Source organism: Elephas maximus, chromosome 6 (assembly GCF_024166365.1).
Source record: "Elephas maximus indicus isolate mEleMax1 chromosome 6, mEleMax1 primary haplotype, whole genome shotgun sequence".
NCBI lineage: Eukaryota > Metazoa > Chordata > Mammalia > Proboscidea > Elephantidae > Elephas > Elephas maximus.
Window position 1 is genome coordinate 57,476,734 of NC_064824.1, and position 24,214 is coordinate 57,500,947.

The following is a 24,214-nucleotide window of genomic DNA, read 5'->3' on the forward strand; positions in this document are numbered from 1 at the left end:
AATCAGGATAATTTTAAAAATGAGAATAAAAATATTGATGAATGTTTGATTTTAAGATAAGAATGCATGTTAAAATTGCTGGTTTAGCCACTAGTTTAAGAAACTTAGAAAATATAACTTCCAGATAAATAATGAGAGTAAAATAGAACGAAAAAAGAAAAGAAACAAACAAAAATCCAAAAGATGAAAAGAAAGGAGAAAGATGAAACTGAAAAATAGAGGACAAATAGAAAGGATATAATAAGATGGCAGAAGTAAATCCAATTATATCCATAATCACAATTAATGTAAGCAGACCAAACTCCATAGGTAAAAGACAAAGATAGTATGAATGGGATTTTTAAAATTCAGCCATATGTTGTTTATAAGAGAGACATTCGGTATAAAAACCCATCACCGTTGAGTCTATTTGGACTCATAGACATCTTAAAGGACTGGGAAGAACTGCCTCATAGGGGTTCCAACGCTGTAAAGCTTTACGGAATCAGACTGCCACATCTTTCTCCCACAGGGCCACAGGGTGGATTCAAACTGCTGACCTTTCAGTTAGCAGCTGAGTGCTTAACCACTGCACCACGAAGGCTCTTTACAGTAAGTACGAGAACACAAAAAGATTAAAAGCCAGAATGGAAAAAGATGTGTCTTAGTAAACACTATCTTTACCTTGGTATATAGAGCTGTGAGGATGGAGCAGACCAATTTGCACAAGGAGCCCAGGGAGGGAAGGGCCTGAGTCCCCTACCTCATTTCCTCTAGATATAAACAGAGGCCACCTGCTGTGTTGTCTATTGGGATAGCACTGATAGAGCAAGAAAGGCACCAAAGCATCGAAACATTAGCTCACCCCGAGGCAGTGGGTGGAGGGTCCTTGGTTGGTGACCTGAGCTTAACACAGGGACTAAGTCAGGTTGTTCCACAGGGGCTGGTTCTGGTAGAGGTTGTAATTGAAGCCATTAGCTTCTCTGGAGCTGGCCAACCTGGAAGTTTCATGTTTTGGGATGAAGAGTTGAGCAGATGAGGGTGAACTAAAAGAGCTATAACTCTGTGATTCTGGGTAAGAAACCACAGAAGTCCATGGAGGGTGAACTGATTGACTAGATATGCCCATTCCCTTTCTCTACTGTGCTTGAAGTATTCTGGACTGAGGAAGCCCCTGAGACTGGGACAATGAAAGGGGATGGGGGAAAAAGCCTAAGAAGGAGAAACTGAACTTCCTGCTAGTAAAGGTATGTGGGGTCTTTGGGCAATGAATCTATACTGTGAACATGCCAAGTAGCTCATATGGGTTACACTTTAAAAAATGACCAACCAATATGTCACTCCCTGAAAACCAATGATAATGGCTTTAATTGATGTAGACATTGCAAAAACATTAAGGAAGAATCAAAGGAGATGGATCAAGGAAGGCAAGAAATTTCAGGCAAAGAACACAAGAGTAGCAACTGAGAAAGCGTGGGTAGTACAATCCATTGTACTCACGCGGCTGATGTGCGTTCCAGTGTGTGTACTGCACCGGCTCAGACTTCTGCCCTGCTGCCTTCCAAGTGTACTCTCCTGTGCCATTTTGGTCTTGAAGAGCTATCCAAAAATAACTGTCTTTCGTTTTTACCACACTACTGATCAAACTGGTAATAAAAGCCTGTTCAAACCTTAATAAGGGAAATAGGAAATGGTTATATTAAGTTGCTGGGCAATACAAAATGTCATTAAAACATAATGAGGTGCTCAGAATGGCACCAGAGTAAGCACTTATTAATTCTTTAGAGCATGGAACAGAAAAATACTTGAAGGCCTTGAACATTACTGATAAACGCTAAATGTCAGTGCGATTCCCAGAAACACATGAGTGAGGAGAATTTGACTGACAAGGCTTAATTCTTTCAAGAAAGGGTCCAGTTCCAGTTATGGAGCGTAGGCGATAAGGTCCACATAGCCAGCAGGGTACTTATTGGAGCAACATGTACTCTGTTTTATAATTAGGCCACATGCCTTACCACAGGGACGGTAAGTGAGGTGGGGGCGGGCAGAGGGGAGGAGAAAGCAAGACTGTTACGCTTTTTGAGTTACAGCTTAGGAGCCTGGAGTTCGACTTCTGACCCCTACTAGTTCTGAAACCTTCAGCAAGTCACTGAACCCTTCTGAGCCTTGTGAAATGGGCAGATTAACATCTGACAACCCATTCCCTAAGTGAGCCCTCCCAGTGATGTATACTAGGAAGATGACAAAAGGGCCACTGAGATTTGTAATAAGAGGAGTACCGAGAGCAAGAGGCCCCTGGTGGTACAAACAGTTTGTGGTAGACTACTAACCTAAAGGTTGGCAGTTCAAACGCACCCAGCAGCACTGTGAAAGAAAGGCCTAGAGACCTGCTTTTGTAAAGATTACAGCCAAGAAGATCCTATGGAGCAGTTCTGCCCTGTAACACACGGGCTCACCATGAGTGGGAAATGACTCCACAGTAATGGGTTTGGTTTTTTGGTTTGGAACATAGAGTTTACATTTACTTACCACACTTGCCTTGTGAGAAAAGCCATAGGAATTGGAATACGATTTTATGTCTCCCAAGTCAGTTTGTTCACAGAACACGGAGCCTTGGCTTATTTAAACGTGATCAAATGTGCATTTTTTACTGTAGATAAATTTAAAACCCTAGGAAGTAATCTAGAAAAGTATATTTGTAATATTTTCCCCAAACAGCTAAATGAATTCGTGTTCAGTTATTGGTGCCAGCTCCCTTTCCAACATCAATACATCAAAAGCAGAATTTTGAAAACCTGTGTATCTGCTTCCATATGAATACCTAACAGGAAAAAGTGAATGTTAAAAAATGTTTAGCTAGCAGTGAAGTTTTAAGCTCAGTTTGAAATTACGTATCTGGAGAAGTTTGTTTTAAAAATGTGTAAAGTTTACAAAAAGACAAACAACCCAATCAAGAAGTGGGCAAAGGATATGAACACACATTTCTCTAAAGAAGATATTCAGGCAGCCAACAGATACATGAGAAAATGCTCTCGATCATTAGCCATTAGAGAAATGCAAATTAAAACTACGATGAGATTCCATCTCACACCAGCAAGGCTGGCATTAATCCAAAAAACACAAAATAATAAATGTTGGAGAGGCTGCGGAGAGATTGGAACTCTCATACACTGCTGGTGGGAATGTAAAATGGTACAACCACTTTGGAAATCTATCTGGCGTTATCTTAAACAGTTAGAAATAGAACTACCATACAACCCAGAAATCCCACTCCTCGGAATATACCCTAGAGATACAAGAGCCTTCATACAAACAGATATATGCACACCCATGTTTATTGCAGCTCTGTTTACAATAGCAAAAAGTTGGAAGCAACCAAGGTGTCCATCAACGGATGAATGGGTAAATAAATTGTGGTATATTCACACAATGGAATACTACGCATCGATAAAGAACAGTGACGAATCTCTGAAACATTTCATAACCTGGAGGAACCTGGAAGGCATTATGCTGAGCGAAATGAGTCAGAGGCAAAAGGACAAATACTGTATAAGACCACTATTATAAGATCTTGAGAAATAGTAAACCTGAGAAGAACACATACTTTTGTGGTTACGAGGGGGGGAGGGAGGGAGGGTGGGAGAGGGTTTTTTTATTGATTAATCAGTAGATAAGAACTGCTTTAGGTGAAGGGAAAGACAACACTCAATACATGGAAGGTCAGCTCAATTGGACTGGACCAAAAGCAAAGAAGTTTCCGGGATAAAATGAATGCTTCAAAGCTCAGCGGAGCAAGCGCGGGGGTCTGGGGAACATGGTTTGCGGGGACTTCTAAGTCAATTGGCAAAATAATTCTATTATGAAATCATTCTGCATCCCACTTTGAAATGTGGCGTCTGGGGTCTTAAATGCTAACAAGCAGCCATCTAAGATGCAGCAATTGGTCTCAACCCACCTGGAGCAAAGGAAAATGAAGAACACCAAGCCCACATGACAACTAAGAGCCCAAGAGACAGAAAGGGCCACATGAACCAGAGACCTACATCATCCTGAGACCAGAAGAACTAGTTGGTGCCCGGCCACAATCGATGACTGCCCTGACAGGGAGCTCAGCAGAGGACCCCTGAGGGAGCAGGAGAGCAGTGGGATGCACACCCCAAATTCTCATAAGAAGACCAAACTTAATGGTCTGACTGAGACTGGAGGAATCCCGGCGGTCATGCTCTCCAGACCTTCTGTTGACACAGGACAGGAACCATCCCTGAAGACAACTCATCAGACATGAAAGGGACTGGTCAGCGGGTGGGAGAGAGACGCTGATGAAGAGTGAGCTAATTATATCAGGTGTACACTTGAGATTGTGTTGGCAACTCTTGTCTGGAGGGGGGATGGGAGGATAGAGAGAGAGGGAAGCCGGCAAAATTGTCAAGAAAGGAGAGACTGAAAGGGCTGACTCAAGACGGGGAGAGTAAGTGGGAGTAGGGAGTGAGATGTATGTAAACTTATATGTGACAGACTGATTGGATTTGTAAACGTTCACTTGAAGCTTAATAAAAGTTATTATAAAAAAAAAAAAAAATGTGTAAAGTTTAGAAGGAACAAATTGCAAACAATGATGACTCTGAGCAGACCCACTGAGTCAACGGGAAAAGACAGGCCTGTTGAAATTATCCAGGGAACCTAAAAAGAAAGCAAATTAGACTTTTTAATCCAATTTTGGTTTTTTTTTTCATTGCCATGAAGCCTTAACTTAATAAGGGAAGAAAAGCAATAGGGTTATTTAAGAATAGAGGCGCCTTCAGAGGAAATAGGGAAGGGAAAGAGAAAAGAACAAAATGGAGTAAACTTTTGAACTGCCTTCTGAAGCTCACGAACACGACTGGCGACATTTAGCGCCCTTCGGCATCGTGGTGCTCACCCTTGCAGAGCATACGGATTTTCATCTTGCTTTACTAAATACTTTCTGCAGATGCTCTGTTACAGTATCTGCAGAAAATATTTAAACAGCACTCATTTGAAATCACAGAAGTTCTTTTTTAACCACATCACAGTGGCCAAACCTTATGTAAATGTGCTTCGAAAGGAAGGTATATAAAGCTAAATACTTCCCGGATGCTGCCGTAAGTACCCTTTTGCTTCCCTCAGTTCCTGCTTCTGTAACAGATGACTACTTTTCCCTCGCCCCTCTGAGGCACAGGAGCGTCATGATCATGCACATCCGGAGCCTAAAACTGAAGTTAGGAGGCCAGTGAGGCACTGCATGGTGGCGCTGTGGCTGGCACCACTAATCACTGCGCTGGTCCTAAGCGCAGGGGACAGAGCTGGTTCTTCCATTTCCTTCTATATCCATACCTTCTACTTTTTGCAGGGACAGGTTCCCTCCGTTTTCTCACTTAAACCTTTTTATGTAGAACTACTTTTTTTTTTTTTTTTACTTTATGTATACTTACTGCCAAGTCAATTCCACCTCACGGTGACCCCATGTGTTTTAGAGTAGATCTGTGCTCCACAGTGTTTTCAACAGACGTGACGTTATGGAAGTACGTTACCAGGCCTGTGGTGCTGCTGGGTGGGTTCGAACTAACAACCTTTCCATTCGTAGCCAAGCTCAAACCACTTGCACTGCCCAGGGACTTCTATCCACACTTTCTACGTTTATCAGACAACAGAAGGAAATAATGTTCTATGTGAAGCTGACCTTTGGTATCATTATTCATGACAACATTTTGCTTTTGTCCCCTCTTGGTTTTAGATTTCTTCAGTTCATTCTAATTTGCTATTTTATATTCATTTATCATCGTTTAAAACAATAGATGCCTTCTGCTTTATGAATTGGCAAGTGTATCTTTTAAGCAGGCTCCGGTTTCTCTATCCAGTTTAAGAGATGGCAGTATTGTGACAGAAATTCAGCAAATGTGTCTTTCTTCTAAACCGTATATTCTAAGAGAATTAGCTCTGGATAATGCCGTGCAATCTCTTGAGCGTCTGTTTCCAACTGATAAAGAAACAAGAGAACACTTTATGTTCTTTCCTACCCACTATTTAATTTCAAATACTAAAAGGATTATGAAAACTGTGGATTATGGTAATAGAGATGACCTTTTAAAGTCTTTTTTGGGCCCTACCCAGGGGTGCCGTAGGAGAAAGGCCTGGTGATCTACTTTCATAAGAATACAAGAATACAGCCATTGGAAACCCTAATGGCGTGCAGTTCTACTCTGAAATGCATGGGGTTGCCATGAGTCGGAACTGACTCGGTGGCCACGGATTTTATTTTTTTTTTTGCTTTGGTTCTAAAATTATTCACTTGAGATTATGCTGAAGTTTTATATTATTTGGCCTTTTTGTTTGGTTTCATGAAGGATGTTTAATTCAAATGTTGTTATGATTTAAGGAACAAAAAATAATTGTATGGAATGAAAAATAATCGCACGTACATGTTATCTCTAAGTAATTCGGTAAACATTGTTATTCTTTCAAAAAACAAATGATAATTTTTTTTTTTGCTTATGTTTACCTATTTACAAGATCAAATTTTATAGGAGACTAATTCTTAAAATCAGAAGTAAATTAATTTTCCCAATAAACTCCTTTAAAAAGTTAAGAAATCAAGTGTGCATTTTCAGTCTAAACAAGAAAAATATTTTCAGTCTGAAAGAAAACTATGTCTTGACCTTTCATAAGTTTGACAAGTAAAGAAGGCATTGCTCATGGTGCTAAATATTAAAATTTAATTTTAAAAAAGAAAATACAAAGATAAATAATTTTAGCATATTACTTTAGCAAATTTTTATACTATTTTAGCAAATGTTTCCATTTTAGAATTAACATTTTGCATTTCAAAAAATGCACATTCAAAAAGGAGGTGTTTTTATGATTAAATCTCTAATTGAGCATTATATTTCTTTATCAGTTTTGCCAGTGACATGTGTAACTGAAAAAAGAACGTCTCTTGTCTGTGAATAACACAGTACTAAGCAGACAGCAGTCATATAATACTTTTGTTTGTATTACCTAAAACTAGAGATTGAAAAAAAGTAAGGCAAAGTTTGGAAGTAATTTTCCTAGAGAGCTAGTTCAATTAAAAAAATATAGAGGTAGCCCTTACATATGAGAAGGTTGGAGATCCAGTTAGAAGGGACTCGGCTTTGAACTGAGTAGCCACAATCTGGATTTCTCCCAACAGCACAATTGTTAATATTTTTATGCCATTTTCAAATAACTTACTTTATTGTGAAAAAACCAAAACCATATAAATGACCAGTTTTTTGTCTTTTTGTTAAATAATGAAAATAAAATATCAGTAGTTTTAAAATGTGAGACACACCATGAACAGTATTGCAAGAAGTTTCTGGTGATATTCCTTAAGAACTTGAAATATTAAGTTTTTGGATATTGTTTCTTGTAAAAGTTTGAAAGAGAATACAGGCTCAGAAAATATACTTAATATAGACACAAGAAATAAACCTGCAAGAGCAAATTCCAAACCATTAATGGTGGTCACCTTTGGTGAAAAGAGGGGGTTTGATGGGAGAGGGAGAAGGGATAGAGACAAAGGGGCCACTTTTGTTTTTTACTCTGTATTCTTCTGGCTTGCTTGAATTTGTACCATTGAGAATGTTGTTGTGTTATTTTAAAGAGGATAACTAAAATGTGATTTTAAAATAAAGTTAACTGCAAAGTGTTCGGAGGTGATGGCCATTTCAGAGAATAGCAGAACTGTAAAAGTGCTTGAAAATAATGCACATTTAAATCTGGGAGAAAATGAGCTATTGTAGGACTTCTCATTTTTTGATGAAATTCATGCAATCAAATGTCATGTGGATTACTTGTACCAATATTCCATGACCAACTGATTCAAGGTACAGATATAGGTGCATTTAAACAATCATCCATGGAACCCTTGGAACTCAGATTTTGCATTCACGTTCTGTCTGGAAACAAAGCTGCCAGGTCTAAAAAAGTTTTGTACCAGTGAACAAGTAAGTAGAATTCTGCTTTTCAGGAATAAGGGTCCGTTTTGTTTCCCCTCTCTATCCCACAGAGTGCTAAAAGTTCAAGATCAGAAGCAGTTGCCAGATAACAAAAGAAATAAGTAATTTGTAGCAGGTGGTTCTAATTGTGCCCATCAAACCTGTCAGTCAATTGTGCAGAGGAGTAGAAAATCAATTAGCAACTACAAGCTTGGGTACTGGTGAGTGACAGGAGTGTCCTAACTCAAACAGGAAATCAGTAATGGAAGGAAATGATTACCAAGGTTGCTAGTGGACACTCCTGGATCTGAGAAGAGTTTCCACCTACTGCCCAACCTTCGAAGACGAAAGATGCTATTGAAAAATATTTGGATGGTTTACTCTTAAACCTGTACTGTCACTCAAAGAGCAGGGCAGTACGGATCCTTTTTTCTTATCTGGTGGGGTCTGAATTAATAAAAATCAAGAATTTCCTCAACTCTCAATTCCTGTGTTAGAGTCACTGCTGTGGCTGTAGCTATGTTTGCAGGATAGTGTACGTGTATGTTCGTTGGGGGGTGAAAATGGTTACTGCGCTTGGCTGCTAACCATAATGTTGGCGGTTCAAGTCCATCCAGAGGCACCTTGGAAGAAAGGCCTGGCGATGTACTTCTGAAAAAGCAGCCACTGAAAACTCTATGGAGTCCAGTTTTACTCTGACACACGTGGGGTTGCCATGAGTTGGAGGTGATTCAACAGCAACTTGTTTTAGCAGCACGTTAACCGTTGGCACCACCCCGGGACTCCTGGCTGTCGAATACAGTTTATCAGAGAAGACATTTCAAGTATTCATAACGTACTCTTGTATACAGTTTGGGGGAAAATGAAACATAGCTTTATTTCGGGGGGAAATAAAACACTTTCCATCATTTGTATGAGGTCCCTAAGGGGTCTTAGAATATGAAGCATTTTAGGGCTAACAGATTTCTGCCTCACCTTGGGTCACTTTGGCTTTATGGGCTATCAAAAATGTTACCTTGAGTTTATTCATTTACTGTGTTATTCAGTCTTCTTTGCTTGTTTCATGTGTTTCTGTTCTATCGCTTCAGTTGTGTTAACTATACATAGCACCTGGACAATTACACCATGCCTTTTTCCTTTTGTACAGTACGTCTGTGTTTAATATGGCACCTCTCACAAAAACAGGTACTCGATAAATAATTTTCTAATGAGCTCTTGACTATTAATTTTTGTGTGGTCAGATAACATCTGCAAGGTAGTTAACACAGTGCCAGGTATGTAACAGGCACTCGAAATTGAACAACAAAAATAGAAAGAATAAAACATAAGAAATAAGTGAAATGATTAGGCTTATTTTCTTCAGTGAAAAATGTAATTAAATTATAATTAACAAGAAAGCACAGCTTTTTTGGTCAGGCTCTTGAATGAAGTTCAATTTTGACTCACTGCCTGGAGGACTCCCAACCTAAGACGCTCTTGAAGTCATTTCAGCAGGTTACCAGGTGGAGGAGATAAAAGCTTTCTTCTGCCTGATGGTTTTATCCAGGAAGGAGACAGGTAGATCTAAAAACAATTCTGAAATCTAGCAAAAGTAGTACTATATCTTGGAGGAAGTGTCTCCTGGGCATAAAATACTTCTTAGGGAATTTATTCTGTCAAATGCTGTCTAATCCATTCATCCATTCCTCTGTGTGTGTGTGTGTTTACCTGCACTTGCCTGCATGCACATACATGCATGTGTGTGGATTCCTGGGGACTGTGTGGAGGAAAAGGACAGGAAAGAAGACAGGAAGGTAAGAGTGTAAGAGGAAGAAGGAAATGGTTGTGACTTCGAATGTTGCCTTCCTATCTGGGGAGACCAGAGAAAACACACAGAAATTCCTCCCTCTACAGATTAGACTTACATGTGAAGGGTCTTTAGATAAAACTACAGCACTAGTTACCCTGTTTCCTGGTATTCAGTGGATATTTTTAAAGGCAATGGCCTAGGCAAAAAAACAAATGTTCTGTCCTGCTTCCGTTGTCACATAGAGGAACCAGTCTCCAGCCTTCACTGTCCTCCTGGCATTGATAGTAACATTGAGGTCACATCCGTGGCTGGTATTTTTATCCCCTGTTACACATCTGTAGCAGGCTGGGAATTGACTGGAGCGTAAAAAGCACACAGTTTCTCTCTTAATGTCAGGAAGACACCTGTGCACAGAGAAAGTCTACATCTAAATAAAAATAAACCTACGAAGCAATGAGGAAGCATTTGAAACCCTCTACAAAAAATGAAAAAACCAAACAAAAACCTAACAAATAAAAACTTCACACACATTTTGTCAAAAAAATACTTAATCGTTAAATAATAAATTTCTTTTCTATTATAAGCGGTTAGAAGGTAAAACCTAATACAAGTGACTATATTGGCAATGTTAGATAATTAATAAATCTTTATGGTATGTAAAAGTAATCTTAAATTATAGTATATGTTACACGAAATCAGTTTAGTAATAACATTGCATGATTTCAATTCAACTCAATAAATAATTTAATACTATAATGTATGACGAGCTTTTGATTTTGACAGGTTACTCGTTGTAGCTAGATTTTATCATTCTAAGAGCCCTCATGTCAAAGCATGACAGTCGCGGTTCTGTTAGAAAATTATTTTACCTGTTTGTAATGGTTACAAGTGCAGGAGGACAGTAGTAACCACTGGATGCATGGTCAAAACTTCGGAGGACTGTGTCGATTTTGTAACAGAACCCACTGTGTCTCTCCCATCCCTTAAAAAAGAAAAAGGAAATTAAGGAGATAAATCTGATTTAGTTATATGGCAAAATAACTTTTTTTGTGTATTCTCATTTACCACCGAAATAACTTTCTTCTCTGACCCACTCAAACTCCTTGAATTTTTGTCTTGGTATCTTTATTTTATCTGGTGATGATATTAGCTACAGTCACTGTTACATTTAAAACATTTTACAAATGATTCCATAGAAGAATCCTGACCAAAATACAGAATTTCAAATTCTCATGGGTTGTAGACTTTCTGGAGTCATGGAGGGTGGATGAACCCCTGAAACTATTGCCCTGAGATAATCTTTAAGCCTTAAACCAAAAATATCCCCTGAAGCCATCTTAAAACCAAACAATAATTTAGCTTAACTAGTAAAAAAGATCTGTTTTGAGCATCATACTTTTTAAGAACTACCTATACGGGATCAAATTGACAATGGCAACTCAAAAGATTAGACAGGAACCTTAGGGGGCAGGGAGTTTATGCTAATGAGGGAGGAACAACTCAGACAAGGAGGGTGAGAATGGTTGCACAACTTGAAGAATATAATCAGTGTCACTAAATTGTACATGTAGAAACTGTCGAATTAGTGTATATTCTCAACAGCAGCAATAAAATTTAGAGGAAAAAAGCAAATGAACACACATACACACACAGTCTTCAGACTTATGGAATTTCATACAAATAGTCCCTACAGGAGGTAGAAACTAAAAACGTTGGCTCTGAAGTCAGAATGCTTCACCACCATGTGCCCTTAGTCAATCCCTCAGCATCTTAGTTTTTCTCATCCGTAAAAAAGGGGTAATAGTATCCATGGAGTTGTTCTGAGAGTCAAAGGGAGACAATGCAGGAAGAGACCTTAGAACAGGGCCAGGGTCTAGGTAAGTGTGCAGTTACTCTTACCTATTATGATTATGGAAACCCTGGTGGCATAGTGGTTAAGACTTTTGCTGCTAACCAAAAGGCCAGCAGTTTGAATCCACCAGACACTCCTTGGAAACCCTATGGGGCAGTTCTAATCCACTCCAGGATGAGTTTGGGTTTCTTTCTTTTTTATAATTATGAAAAAGTCCTGGTGGCACAGTGGTTAAGCACTCAGCTACTAACCAAAAGAAAGGTTGGCAGCTTTAACCCACCAGCCACTCTGTAGGAGAAATATGTGGCAGTCTGCTTCTGTAAAGGTTACAGCCTTGGAAACCCTATGGGACAGTTGTACTCTGTCCTATAGGCTCATTATGAGTTGGAATCAACTCGATGGCAATTTTTTTTTTTCATGATTATGAGTCATTTGAGTAAAGAGGACATGTACATCTACGTAACATTGCATTTTTTCCTATGAGTTGGAATTGACTCAATGGCAACAGGTTGTTCCCCACCCCCATTGATTACCTCATGTTATCTCACTGAGATTTGTTGCGATTAGGGATTTAGATACCCTCACACACTAGTGGACGGGCCTAGAGCCCAATTCTGGTGCAATCCAAGACGGTCTTGGCTGGATTATAATGCTTCCAGATAGAGAAGAGCCAAAATATACACACGATGCATTGCTTAACATCCACAATACTTCTGTGAAGTAGGACATTATGTGAGTTGGACATAGTGCGAACACCATATTAGATACAGGCAGTCCAATCCCCTAAAGCCTATTATATTAAAACCTTATGGGAGCCCACCAGACAAAGCCTGAGAGCTGTATCCCCCGGCAGCCAGATCTGTAGTTTGTGCACGTGGGGCAGTGGGGGTGCGGACCGGGAGCTGGTGTGCGGGTGCGGGGAGCCCGGCTGAAGGTGGAGGCCCGGCTGCAGCTGCACTATTGGTGTGGCCTCTTCCAAATGTTGTGCAGCCGTAGCCAGGAGCCAGAGCCGGGGAGCACTCTGGGCCGGACACCCGCCCGAGGCAGGAGTGGAGGGGCTGCGGCAGGCCCTGCCCTGCGCTGGAGCGAACCCCGGGGAAGGAGGAGAAGGCGGAGGGGGAGGCGCTGCAGGGATTGGGGTGCTCCCTGGATCCCCGCTGCTCATTCACTCTGGGCGTTTGGGGTTTCTAAAGTCATGAGCGGCAAATAATAAGCAAAAGGAGACCTGCTTTCCCTTTAAAAGAAAAATAGATTCTTCTGAGACCACGGACATGTATGTGGTCGGAGTTGCCAGAAAGGACACTATGCGGCACATGACTGTTGTATTTTGTTGTAAAGATTTTTCCTAAACTAACTGCCTGGGCTTTTAGCGAGGAAGAAAGCAAGACTTGGCCCTCGGACAAAAATGCAGAACAGCAGCTCCGTGGTCAGCTCTGGGACCTATGAACGGTGGCTCTATAATCATACAGGCACAGGCCTCTGTTTCACTTCTACCTGCAACCTTCTCTGCCAGAAGTAACTGACAGCTCCAGGCAGAGCCTTGTGAGGACCAGCCTGTATTAGGGGCAAGGAAGTGAGACTGCTTTTGTACTTGGAAGCATAGGCTGAGGAAGGCTGACAAATTGACCTTTCTGACAAAACATTTCCTCTTCATAGGTAGTTTTTAGGTCAGAGACTCTTTAGCAATATATATACGAACGGATAAAAAATAAATAAATCGTACCCTACTAATAACCAGAAAAACTAAGACTCTTTACTCTAAGCCTTTGTCCACTCAATGAAAATAAAAAGAGCAATTGATTATACTGGTTAATATCCTTTGTACACTAGATGCCATTTCATTTTTAAATGAAATTGTGATAATGACAATTCTGAGCAATTTTTCATATTGTCCAATCCTAAACAAGGGACTTAGAGGAAAAAAAAATACTCTTCCTTTAAAGTTATCAAGACTGAGATTATAAATTGACTTTGCATGTGCAGACTGTTTAGAGAATTGCATTGAAGCAAATCGCTGAAAGAACTGGTAAAAACCATATTCATAGATGGATGCGTATTGAAACTAACGGGAATTTTACCATAACGCTGGAGAACCATCTCTGGGCTTACAATCTTTAAACACTGGTAATGCTGTTCTGAAAGGGAACCAGTAACCAAAAGTTTGTACAGAACAGCAACCAACATCTCTGATGAGAAAGAGATTAGATAGGTGATCAGCTAGAACTCATTCAGGAATTGCAGTCATGAGATGAACTATTTGGTGACCAGTCAGTGATGGAATGGGTATTGTCCAGCTGTAGAGTGTGAAGAATTGTTCATGTTTACGCATTGATTAATGAATACAATGCAGTTTCTGGAACATAAATAATTTGGTTAGAAGAGAAAATATTTAATACAGAATTGCATAAATTTGTGAGGACACTGGTGGCTTCTAGGTTTTTGCTTTACTACAGAATATTGAATATATTTCAGGAAATTTAAAACAGATGATCTTCTACCTTTTAAGTTTAAATGTAACATATCAAAGATTTTTTATTACTTAAAAACAAACAAATAAAAAAAACTCCGTTGCCGTCAAGTCAATTCCAACTCATATTGACCCTATAGGACAGAGTAGAACTGCCCCATAGGGTTTCCAAGGAGCAGCTGGTGGATTCCAACTGCCGACCTTTTGGTTAGCGGCATTACAATCCTTAAAATATTAAGCTTAAATAATCTTTTATTATCCGTTTCCCAGTTAGTAAATATATTGCAAAAAATGAATTCCTCTCTGTTATTGTATCCTATTTAAATATTTAAGTCTAATTAAAGTGAAAAGGAAGGCAAGACTCTTGGTGCAGAAATTCACTCTCTGACCCAAAGGAATGCACGACTTTTTACTCAGACATCCAACTTCAAAATTATGAAAACCATGTGTGAGACAGGACATCATGTGACCGTCATTGTTTGTACAGATGGTACAACAGGATAATTTACATTTTTTTTTTAATCTCAAAAGAAACATAGTTTTAGCTCAAAATGGCTGGTAAGAAAATGACCTATAAAAGTAGCTTTCCCAGAGCTGTAAATCCTTCATATGCCTCTAAACTGGTAATTGCTGGTTTGTTAAAAGTAACCCACAGAAAAAAAGGAGGAAGGAAGGAGGGAGGAAAGAAGGGAGGGAGGGAAGAAGGCGGAGAAGGAAGGAAGGAGCAAAGGGAGGAAGAAAGGAAGAAAAAGAGAAGGAGAGAAGAAAGAAAAAGGAAGGAGGAAAGAGAAGGAAGACAGAGAAAGAAGAGGGAAGGAAAAAGACAGAGGGGAAAAAAGAGGGAGGGCAGGAGGGAGAAAGATTCACCTTAAAGTGATGGTGGCTAAATGATTCTAGTTACGAAAAGTTCCTGTAGATAAATTGCAAGGTTAAAAGCACTTACCTCTTGACAGCCTGATTCGGTATCAGAAAGGACATGGCCTGCTTTTTTACAAATGTAAAAAAGTGTTTCTTCACAATTTTTAACTTTCCAGTGTCCCTCCTAAAAGGAAAATTGTTACAAGATGAATGAATACACTCCATTACTGATGCCATTGGCAATACCAATTACTATAAGTAAAAGTACGAATAATATTATGTGTTTTTCAAAAGGTTAAACACAGAATTACTAAATGACCCAGCAATTTCACTCCTAGGTATGTACCCAAGAGAAATGGAAACACATGTCCACACAGAAACTATGTTTATAGCAGCATCATTCATAATAGCCAAAAGTTGAAAAGAACCCAAATATCCATCAAGGGATGAATGGATAAATGGTTGATTTATGGCACATGCATACAATGGCATATTACTGAGCCATAAAAAGGAATAAAGTACTGACACATGCTACAACTTGGACGGACCTCTAAAACATTAGGCCAAATGAAAGAAGCCAGACACAAAAGGCCACATGTTGTATGATTCCTTTAGCTAAAATATCCAGAGTAGGCACACCTATAGAAACAGAAAGTAGATTAGTGGTTGCCAGAGGATTGGGGGTGGGGTGGGCAGTAATTACTCAATGGGCACAGGGTATTCTCCTGGGGTGAAGAAAAAGTTTTGAAATTTGAGAAAAGTGGTGGTTACACAACACTGTGAATGCACAAATTGCCACCAGTTTGAACACTCTGAAACAGCTAATTGTATGCTATGTGAATTTCACCTTAATAAAAAAACAAACAAATAAATAAGTGTTTCAGAATGGGATAATATCTGAGGACCCTGCAATATCATAGGAAAGGGCTGACACTCTCTCTGAGTGAAAGGTTTCACTCTCTTGCCAGTGCCAAAGTATAGATAATTCCAAGGTATGCAATTCCGGATTGGGTGGGCAGGAGGGGAGGAACCGGTTTTTCTTGATAATCTGCCACGGGCTAGGCTTAATGTCAGGTGATTTTCATATATTTTCTCAACGTTCCTAAGAGGTTGGCATTGTTGTTGTTAGTTGCTGACAAGTTGACTGCAGAGTAGAACTGTGCTCCATAAGGTTTTCAAGGCTTTCGGAAGCAGATTGCCAGGCTTTTCTTCCAACCTCCTCTTTGTATGACAGGCAAACATCTTAATGTCTTCTCCTGGTTCTACTGAAGGCTGCTTTTGGAGCCTTCATTAATAATGAGATGCAGTAACTGTAACAGCTAACAGATTACAATTTTATTCTTCTAAAGGATTTCTAATTTTAACACAAATCAGAACCTTAGCCTAAAACCACACAATTCAAAGTTAGGCGGTATCTCAGGCATCCAGGGTTTTAGAGGAATACGGAGCCCTTCCATCACCCTCAGAAGCATACTATCTGGAGGCTGATGCCTTAATCTGTAAGAGAAGCCCTGCACCCTTCTCTCATGGGGTCTCCCAGCAAACCAGCCAGTTTATAGGATAGTTGGATAGATGAATGAATGAATAAATGAAATAGTTTCCTTGGCTCTCACATTCAAATTTCCATGTCAACTATGATTAGGTAACTTATTTATTATAATCGTTATATTCGAATTAAGTTCTACTTAATGGAAATAAATGTTCATTTCTAAGCATCTACTAGTTAAGGTGTTACTGAGTTGCCACAAAAGAGACCACAACACATATCCCACTTAAAATAGCATTGTCTGGCACATTCAGTAAAATTAATACCTTTCCTTGGTGGCGTAGTGGTTAAGTGCTGTGGCTGCTAACCAAAAGGTCAGCAGTTCGAATCCACCAGGTGCTCCTTGGAAACTCTATGGAGCAATTCTACTCTATCCTATAGGGTCACTATGAGTCGGAATCAACTCAACGGCAACGGGTTTAGTTTTTGGTTTTCCTTACTCTCTTAAAAGTAATGTCGTCCAAATGTTGACTCCTGTTTTATAAATGTGCTAAATCGGATACCCATGTCCGTCAAATAAAAAGGGAGAATATCCATAGGAAATTAAGATCATCTTAATTATATTAAAACCAATAAAGAATTAAATACTAAAGAATAAACTATGGTGTATTTCAGCTGGTCTTTACCCAAGATGGAGTCGCTGGGTGCTGCAAATGGTTAAGTACCTGGCTATTAACTGAAAGGTTGGTGGTTCAAATCTACCCAGAAGAGCCTTAGAAGAAAGCCTTGGTGATCTACTTCCAAAAGCTCAGACACTGAAAACCCTGTGGAGCACAGTTCTACTCTGACACACATGGGGTTACTATGAGTCAGAACAACCCAAGGGCAAACTTGTAGACCCATGGCAGACATCTAGAGAGGTCATTCTTTCTCCCTCCTCAAATATGACTCCGATACACTGCCTTAGCATTTAGATTTGAAGTGGCATATGTCCATGCCAGCCTTAAAAAATAAAACAACAAAATGTGTTATAAAATAACTGCTTAGAGACTTTTGATGTCTAGTTGACACAATTACTTGGTAAGTTACTTAAGTAACATTTAATAAACCACTCCTTGGGGGAACCCGATATGGGATCCTGGTGGTTAGAAAAAGGCCCTCTACCAAACACCAATAGCCTCCTAATCTCAGCGAGTTTATTACAGTTCAGAAGCTCTATGGTCAAGGAAACTAAGTCTGTTTAAAACATACAATAAACCCTTTACATCTCTTTGGATTTAAGTAGCTCTGTATAGTCAGATGTTTTAGATAAATAAGTGACTTAAACAGAGGGATAATGGTAATGTTAAGGCCACATTCACGTGAAGAAATGAATGAGGTTTTCCATTGATTCACCATTTTCAAAGAGGTTATGCACACTGTTGAAATCTTTTTGTGTTAATCAGACTTGTTTTCCAAACCTCACTTCTTCCCCTCATCTCCACCTTGGTCGGTAATGGCACTACCATCCACCCAGATGCTCAAGCCAAAATCTACCTCTCTCTCACCTGCCAGATCTAATTTAGCAGCAAGTCTTGTCCTCCAAAGGATCCTTGAATCTGCCGAAGTCTCTCCATCTTCATGACCCTAATTCAACTTCTGGACTAGCCACCAAACTGGTTTCTCTACTTCCATATTATCCCTCCCCAATCCACTCTCTATGTAGCAGCCACAGATACTTTCTTCTTTCTTTTATTTTTTCAGTTACTTTCTAAAATGTAAATCAGATCATACCATCCATCTCCTCAAAGCCCTTTGTTGTTAGCTGTCATGGAGTCAGCCCCCAACTCACGGTGACCCTTGCACATTGAGATCCGTAGAGTTTTCATTGGATGATTTTCAGAAGTAGATCGTCAGGCCTTTTTTTCCTAGTCTGTTTTAGTCTGGAAGCTCCACTGAAACATGTTCAGCCTCATAGCAACAGACAAGCCTCCACTGACAGACAAGTGGCAGCTGAGCACGAAGTGCATTGGCCAGGAATGGAAGGTGAGAATTCCATCACTGAACCACCAACATCTCATTAAATCCCTTAAGTGGTTCACACACCAAGGCTGGAAACCCTGGTGGCATAGTGGTTAAGAGCTACGGCTTCTAATCAAGAGGTCGGCAGTTCAAATCCACCAGGCACTTCTCGGAAACTCAGTGAGGCAGTTCTACTCTGTCACTAGGAGTCCTAATTGGCTCAAGGCATTTTTTTTTTTTTAATACCAAGGCAGGTAAGCCTGGCGTTTTTGCATTCCTTCTGCCCCACCTTCTACCAAACCTCACCGTTCATACCCTCAGGCCACAATGGCCTCCTTTTTGATTAACAAGTACAGCAGGCCTTTGGGCGTGGCACTTGCTGCCCCTCTGCCTGGAATGTTCTTCCCCCTGCTCTTCAGGAGGTTGGATCCTTCTCATTCTTTTAAGTCCCAGCTTAAATGTCACCCCTTCAGAGAGACTTCCGTGACTGTCCTGTCTAAAGTAGCTGCCCCATCACTATCATGTCAACTATTTCCCCAAGCAATCATTTCACAACTATATTTGTCATGTTTTTTCTTTGTTCTGTGTGCACTCGTTCACTGCCGAGCATGGAAGCCCCATCAGGAGCAGGGACTGTGCCTGTCTTGGTCCCTGCCGCAACCCACGTCCCTGGCACAGGTGGCCCTCAATACCAGCCCAGCGAAATGAGCATTGAATGAATGAATGAACTTACCGGGTGCTCTGCTGAGACACATAGCTGGCTTCTATTTGGAAAAATTTGGGGCTCATGTGTGTGCCAATTAGTAAAGGTGACTGAGGAGCCATTAGACCATTCAAAGGACACTGGAATTTTACTGCTGCTCAAACCAATCCATGTTTCTGATGCATTTTCTGTAAGAGATAAATGTAAATTACTTTCAGGAATCCTATTATCTGCAAACGGGGTGCTGCACTAGAACTATTACCACTTTGAGTGTGATCTCCTTATTTTTCATGTGATGAAACCTGCTTAAGTCTTGGTTTAAAATACCTGTTCAAGCCTTCCCCCCCACCCCCCCATAATATTCCGATCTGTGTGATACAGGCCTTGTAAGCGAGGCAGGGTAGCAGCTGAAGTTAAAGCAAGGACAAAGCTTAAGGAAGACAGATCCCTGGGACTCTAATTAGTTCCTGTTATTGTATGTAAAGCAGATCTGAATAGTCTGGCTTTGCTTCTGCCTAGGGAAAGGAAAAACAGGAAGGTCCATTGGGCTAGGAAAAGTACATTAAAAAAAAAAAGGTCTTAATGATAGTCTAGCTTTAAGATACATTTTTTTTTCTTTGTCTTTTTTCCCTCAGGGGGAAGAAGAGCAAAAGCTCTTAGAAGCATTGAAATGGGAGCAATAGGATTACTAGAAAAGTAAATCAAGCTTGACAGCCTACCCATACCCACTGCCATCGAGTCAGTTCTGACTCATAGCGACCCTATAGGACAGAGTAGAATGACAACCTAGGTAGAATGAAAAGATTCTAGGTGGCTGAGAGGGACTTTAAAGCCTCCTGGTCGAGACAGGGATGAGCCCTGGTAGCATAGTAGTTAAGCGCTCAGCTGCTAACTGAAAGGTCAGCAATTCAAACCCTCCAGCTCTTCCACGGGAGAAAGCTGTGACAGTCTGCTCCGGTAAAGATTTACAGCCTTGGGGACCTTATGGGGGCAGTTCTACTCTGTCCTACAGGGTCACTAAGAGTTGAAATGAACTGGATTTCAGTGGGTTTTGGGGTTGAGAAAGAGGTACCCACAGGATTCTTTTAATCCCAGATGCAAAGGGTGATGAAAAATTACAGAGAAGGATTTTTGTTGTCACTCCAAACTAAAGCCTAACATTGGAAAGTTATCAGAGTACCATTTGGGGATTTTTTTCATTTTAAAAAATTTGCTCTAAGTCAGTGATTTCTATTTTTCAGCAGAATTCTGTGTTAAATACATAAACAAGTAGGAGCAGAGGTATCCTCATGGGCTAAAGCCGGGTGAAGGCCCAGGAGCTTGGAACTTCTGAACACTAGACACAGCTTGAAAAACCACTGCATCAAATAAATTATTCATTTTCACTGGTTAAAGTTATTTAAATTCAACAATTTGCCATAACCGTATGTGGCAGTTCTACATTTGCCTAAGGAGTTCCCTTTAGTGCTTGGATTACATGACAGCACACTATTGCTATCTAGTGGCCATAAATCTAAATTACAGGTCCAAGTTTTTTATTATACGTTTCAGAAAATGATCCTTTGCCCCTTTTTAAAAAGCATTAAAAACCGTCTACTATATCCGGAATATATGAAGATGTTAAAAAGTTTCTAAACATGTATTTTGTAAAAATCCAATGAATTTTCACTCCTGGAAAATATTTAGAAACTTCAGGCATCTATGCCATAATCACTTTTAAATAGCTTAAATTTCTTTTCAATTGCACTAATAAAAATAGTTACTACATTATATTTCACGCTTCTTAAATTAAAGGAAGTTGACGCTCACCATTTCCAAGGAGGGTTACAAGAAACTCCACCTCTGCTAGCGAAGCTACGCTTGTCAATGCGCCATTATCAGACTGACAAGAATGCAAAGCCTCATTCCAGGTCTTCTCTTCTTTCTGTAGTTTGTAGCAATTACGATGGTAGGGATTCCAGCCAGGCTCACAGCGTGTAGCATAATATTTCCAAACATCCTTTTCTCCTTAAACCAACAAAACAATGCCATTTTTTCACAATTATTTTAGCATTACTTGTTACCCTTAATGATAAATTGCTATCAATATATGGTTACTTGAAAAATTCGAAACACAGAAACATAACGCAATGACATAAAAAAAAAACAAAACACAGAAACATAACGCAATGACATAGAGATCATAAAATTCTAGATCTTCAGCGTTGAGAAGGATCTAATCTAATCTCAATGGTTCATTTTCAAGATGGGATAGCTGAGGTCCACAGAGGTAAAGAGACTTGCCAGAAGTCAAACAACCGAAGTGGAGAGTCAGGACTAGATATAAACTTTAATAGTTAAAGTTGTCCATTTTCAGGACCATTTTAAACTAAAAAAAAAAGAAAAAGAATATTAAGGAAGGCAATTCATATGGTATTCCAAAGATTTTATATATAGTATGTGGGAGAGCATTACGGATTAAATTGTGTCCCCCAAAATATGTGCTGGAATTCTAACCCTTATACCTTCGAACGTAATCCTGTTTGGGAATAGGATTTTCTTTATGTTAATTAGATTCTAACAGAGTAGGGTGGGTTCTAAATCGAATCTCTCCTGAGCAATTTAGACACAGAGACATGCACACGGAGAAAGACAGGCGCCATGCTAAGATTGCCAAGGAACACTTGAGGCTACTGAAAAGGAAGGAATCAACACAGCTGAGACCCTGATTTGGACTTTGAGCCTCCAGAACTGTGAAAAAATAGACTTCTGTTAATGCCATACACTTGCGGTACTTCTGTTACAGCCCAAACCCATTCTAAACTCATTATTGTCAAGTCGATTCCAACTCATGGCAACCCTATAAAATAGAGTAGAACTGACCCATATGGTTTCCTAGGCTGTAATCTTTGTGGAATCAGACAGCCACATCTTTCTCCCATGGAGCAGCTGGTGGATTTGAACTGCTAACCTTTTGGTTAGCCTCCCAGCATTTAACCATTGTACCACCAGGGCTCCTTTATGTTACTGCAGCACTAGGTAATTAAGATAAACCAAAAACCAAATCTGCTGCCGTTGAGTTGATTCCGACTCATAGCGACCCTATACGACATAGTAGAACTGCCCCACAGGGTTTCCGAAGAGCGCCTGGTGGATTCAAACTGCTGACCTTTTGGTTAGTAGCCATAGCTTTCGCCATTTATGACAGAGGTGTAGGTATTTATGCTCTGCTAAAAAAAAGCCTGAAACCGTGGTCACTTCCTTTACAGGAAGGATGACAAACAGGACTCATCTTGAGTGCCAGTGTGACAGCCTGGTGGTGTCCCTCTGGGTTGGGCATTGCTGGACTAGAGGAAAATAATTCCATCATGCTTTGAACACTGTAGGGGAAGGTGGTGGTGTGCATGACACATTTTGGTTCTCCTCCGGGAGCTTGTCCCTGACCTGATAATAGCATTTTTACTTTATTTCACTAAACCACAGCTCGATGCCTCCCTTAACCACTAGTTTGGTTAGATACAACTTCACTGCTTTTGGGAATGAGGACAGATTCTTTTAAATTGCTTCTAGGACTCAGATAGCAATTACAATCACAGAGAATGTTAGAACGTTAAGATATCATCTACTTCAGTGGTTTTACAACCTAAAAAAGAAGTCATGGAACCCTTTTTAAAAATGGAATATTTTATATGTCACTGTAAAGGTAAGATAAAAGAGGGACCACTCTGATTGAAGGAAGAACAGGCCAAGCAAGGAACTCAGGAATCCTGGGAACACAGTTTGAAAACACTGGACCAAAAGAATCTGTTGAACTTGAAGCAACAAGATATAATCCAGGTAAGTTTAGTTTAACATTTCTAGTCTTGGAAACCCTGGTGGTGTAGTGGTTAAGAGCTACAGCAACTAACCAAAAGGCCAGCAGTTTGAATCCACCAGGCGCTCCTTGGAAACTCTATGCGGGCAGTTCCACTCTGTCCTATAGAGTCGCTATGAGTCGACTTGAGTCGCTACGAGTTGGAATTGACTTGACGGCAATGGGTCGGGTTAGCCTTTGACCTCAGTTAGTACGTCAGAAGAATAACTAAAACAGAAGTAAAGAAGGGTGGTAGGAGGGAGTGTAGGAAGAGGTAAGGAAACAAAGAAAAAAAAAAAAAGAAGAAACAAAGGAGGAAGATGAAAGAAGGAAGAGAGAGAGAGAAGGATAATAACTGCCTGTAGCGATTTCAGCAAATCCTTGAAATAAATAATAGCTACATAAAAAAAAACAAGATCCTTTTTTTTTTTTCCTGCATATTCTACAATACCCCTAAGCTTGGCTATTTGAAGGAAAAAGAAAGCTAAAACCTAATTATAAGGAGCAATATTTAAAAATGATAATTTAGCTTAATATTTTAAATCTAAAGTGGTTTCTAATGATGCTTCTTTTAAAAATGCTCTGTTTTTATCTCTACTTTCTGAGCTATAGCATTAATTCCCACAGAAACTAGAAAAAAGCAATAGACCTTACGTAACAGAAATAATTGGACTTCAGGTACTAGATTGTAATTAGGTATTAAGTCTTAATTACATCTGAAAGTTTTGTATGTTATGGGGAGGAGGGGTGTCACTAATAAGAGATATGGGGTATGGTAGAAACTCAATGAAGTAAAGAATTTTTTAAATTATTTTCTGATGCATTTAATTTCTAGGGGAACCATAAATCAAACTCAAAACTAGAATAGAAAAGGAAGTGTATGTTGTTAAAATGCAGAATGACTAAGAATGCAAATTAAAAATAAAAAAGAGTGAATAAAATGTTTTATGGAAACCCTGGTGATGTAGTGGTTAAGTGCTCTGGCTGCTAACCAAAAGGTTGGCAGTTCAAATCCACCAGGCACTCCTTGAAAACTCTGTGGGCAGTTCTCTGTCCTATAGGGTCCTTATCAGTCAGAATCCACTTGATGGCAACAGGCTTGGCTGTCGAGTCAGCCCCTGACTTGTGACAACCCTATGTGCAACAGAAGGAAACATTGCTTGGTCCTGCGCCATCTCCATGATCGATTGTAGATTAGTTTTTAGTAAAAACCTAATTGTATTTTCTTAATTCACGGTACCTTTGGAAACCCAAAAAAACCAAGCCCAGTGCTG

The 24,214-nt window shown here is 39.8% G+C and overlaps 1 protein-coding gene across 2 annotated transcripts in view; it reads right to left on the reverse strand.

Annotated features, from left to right (window-relative positions):
- Positions 1-24,214, reverse strand: part of PLA2R1 (phospholipase A2 receptor 1) — a 130,533-nt gene that overhangs the window by 59,851 nt on the left and 46,468 nt on the right. For both annotated transcript variants that reach the window (XM_049888787.1, XM_049888786.1), the window contains exons 7-11: positions 20,918-21,115; positions 19,139-19,296; positions 15,004-15,102; positions 10,611-10,723; positions 1,480-1,649 (exon numbers count right to left, since the gene is read on the reverse strand). In XM_049888787.1, the coding sequence (XP_049744744.1) occupies positions 1,480-1,649; positions 10,611-10,723; positions 15,004-15,102; positions 19,139-19,296; positions 20,918-21,115 (738 nt within the window). The remainder of the gene's footprint in view (positions 1-1,479; positions 1,650-10,610; positions 10,724-15,003; positions 15,103-19,138; positions 19,297-20,917; positions 21,116-24,214) is intronic.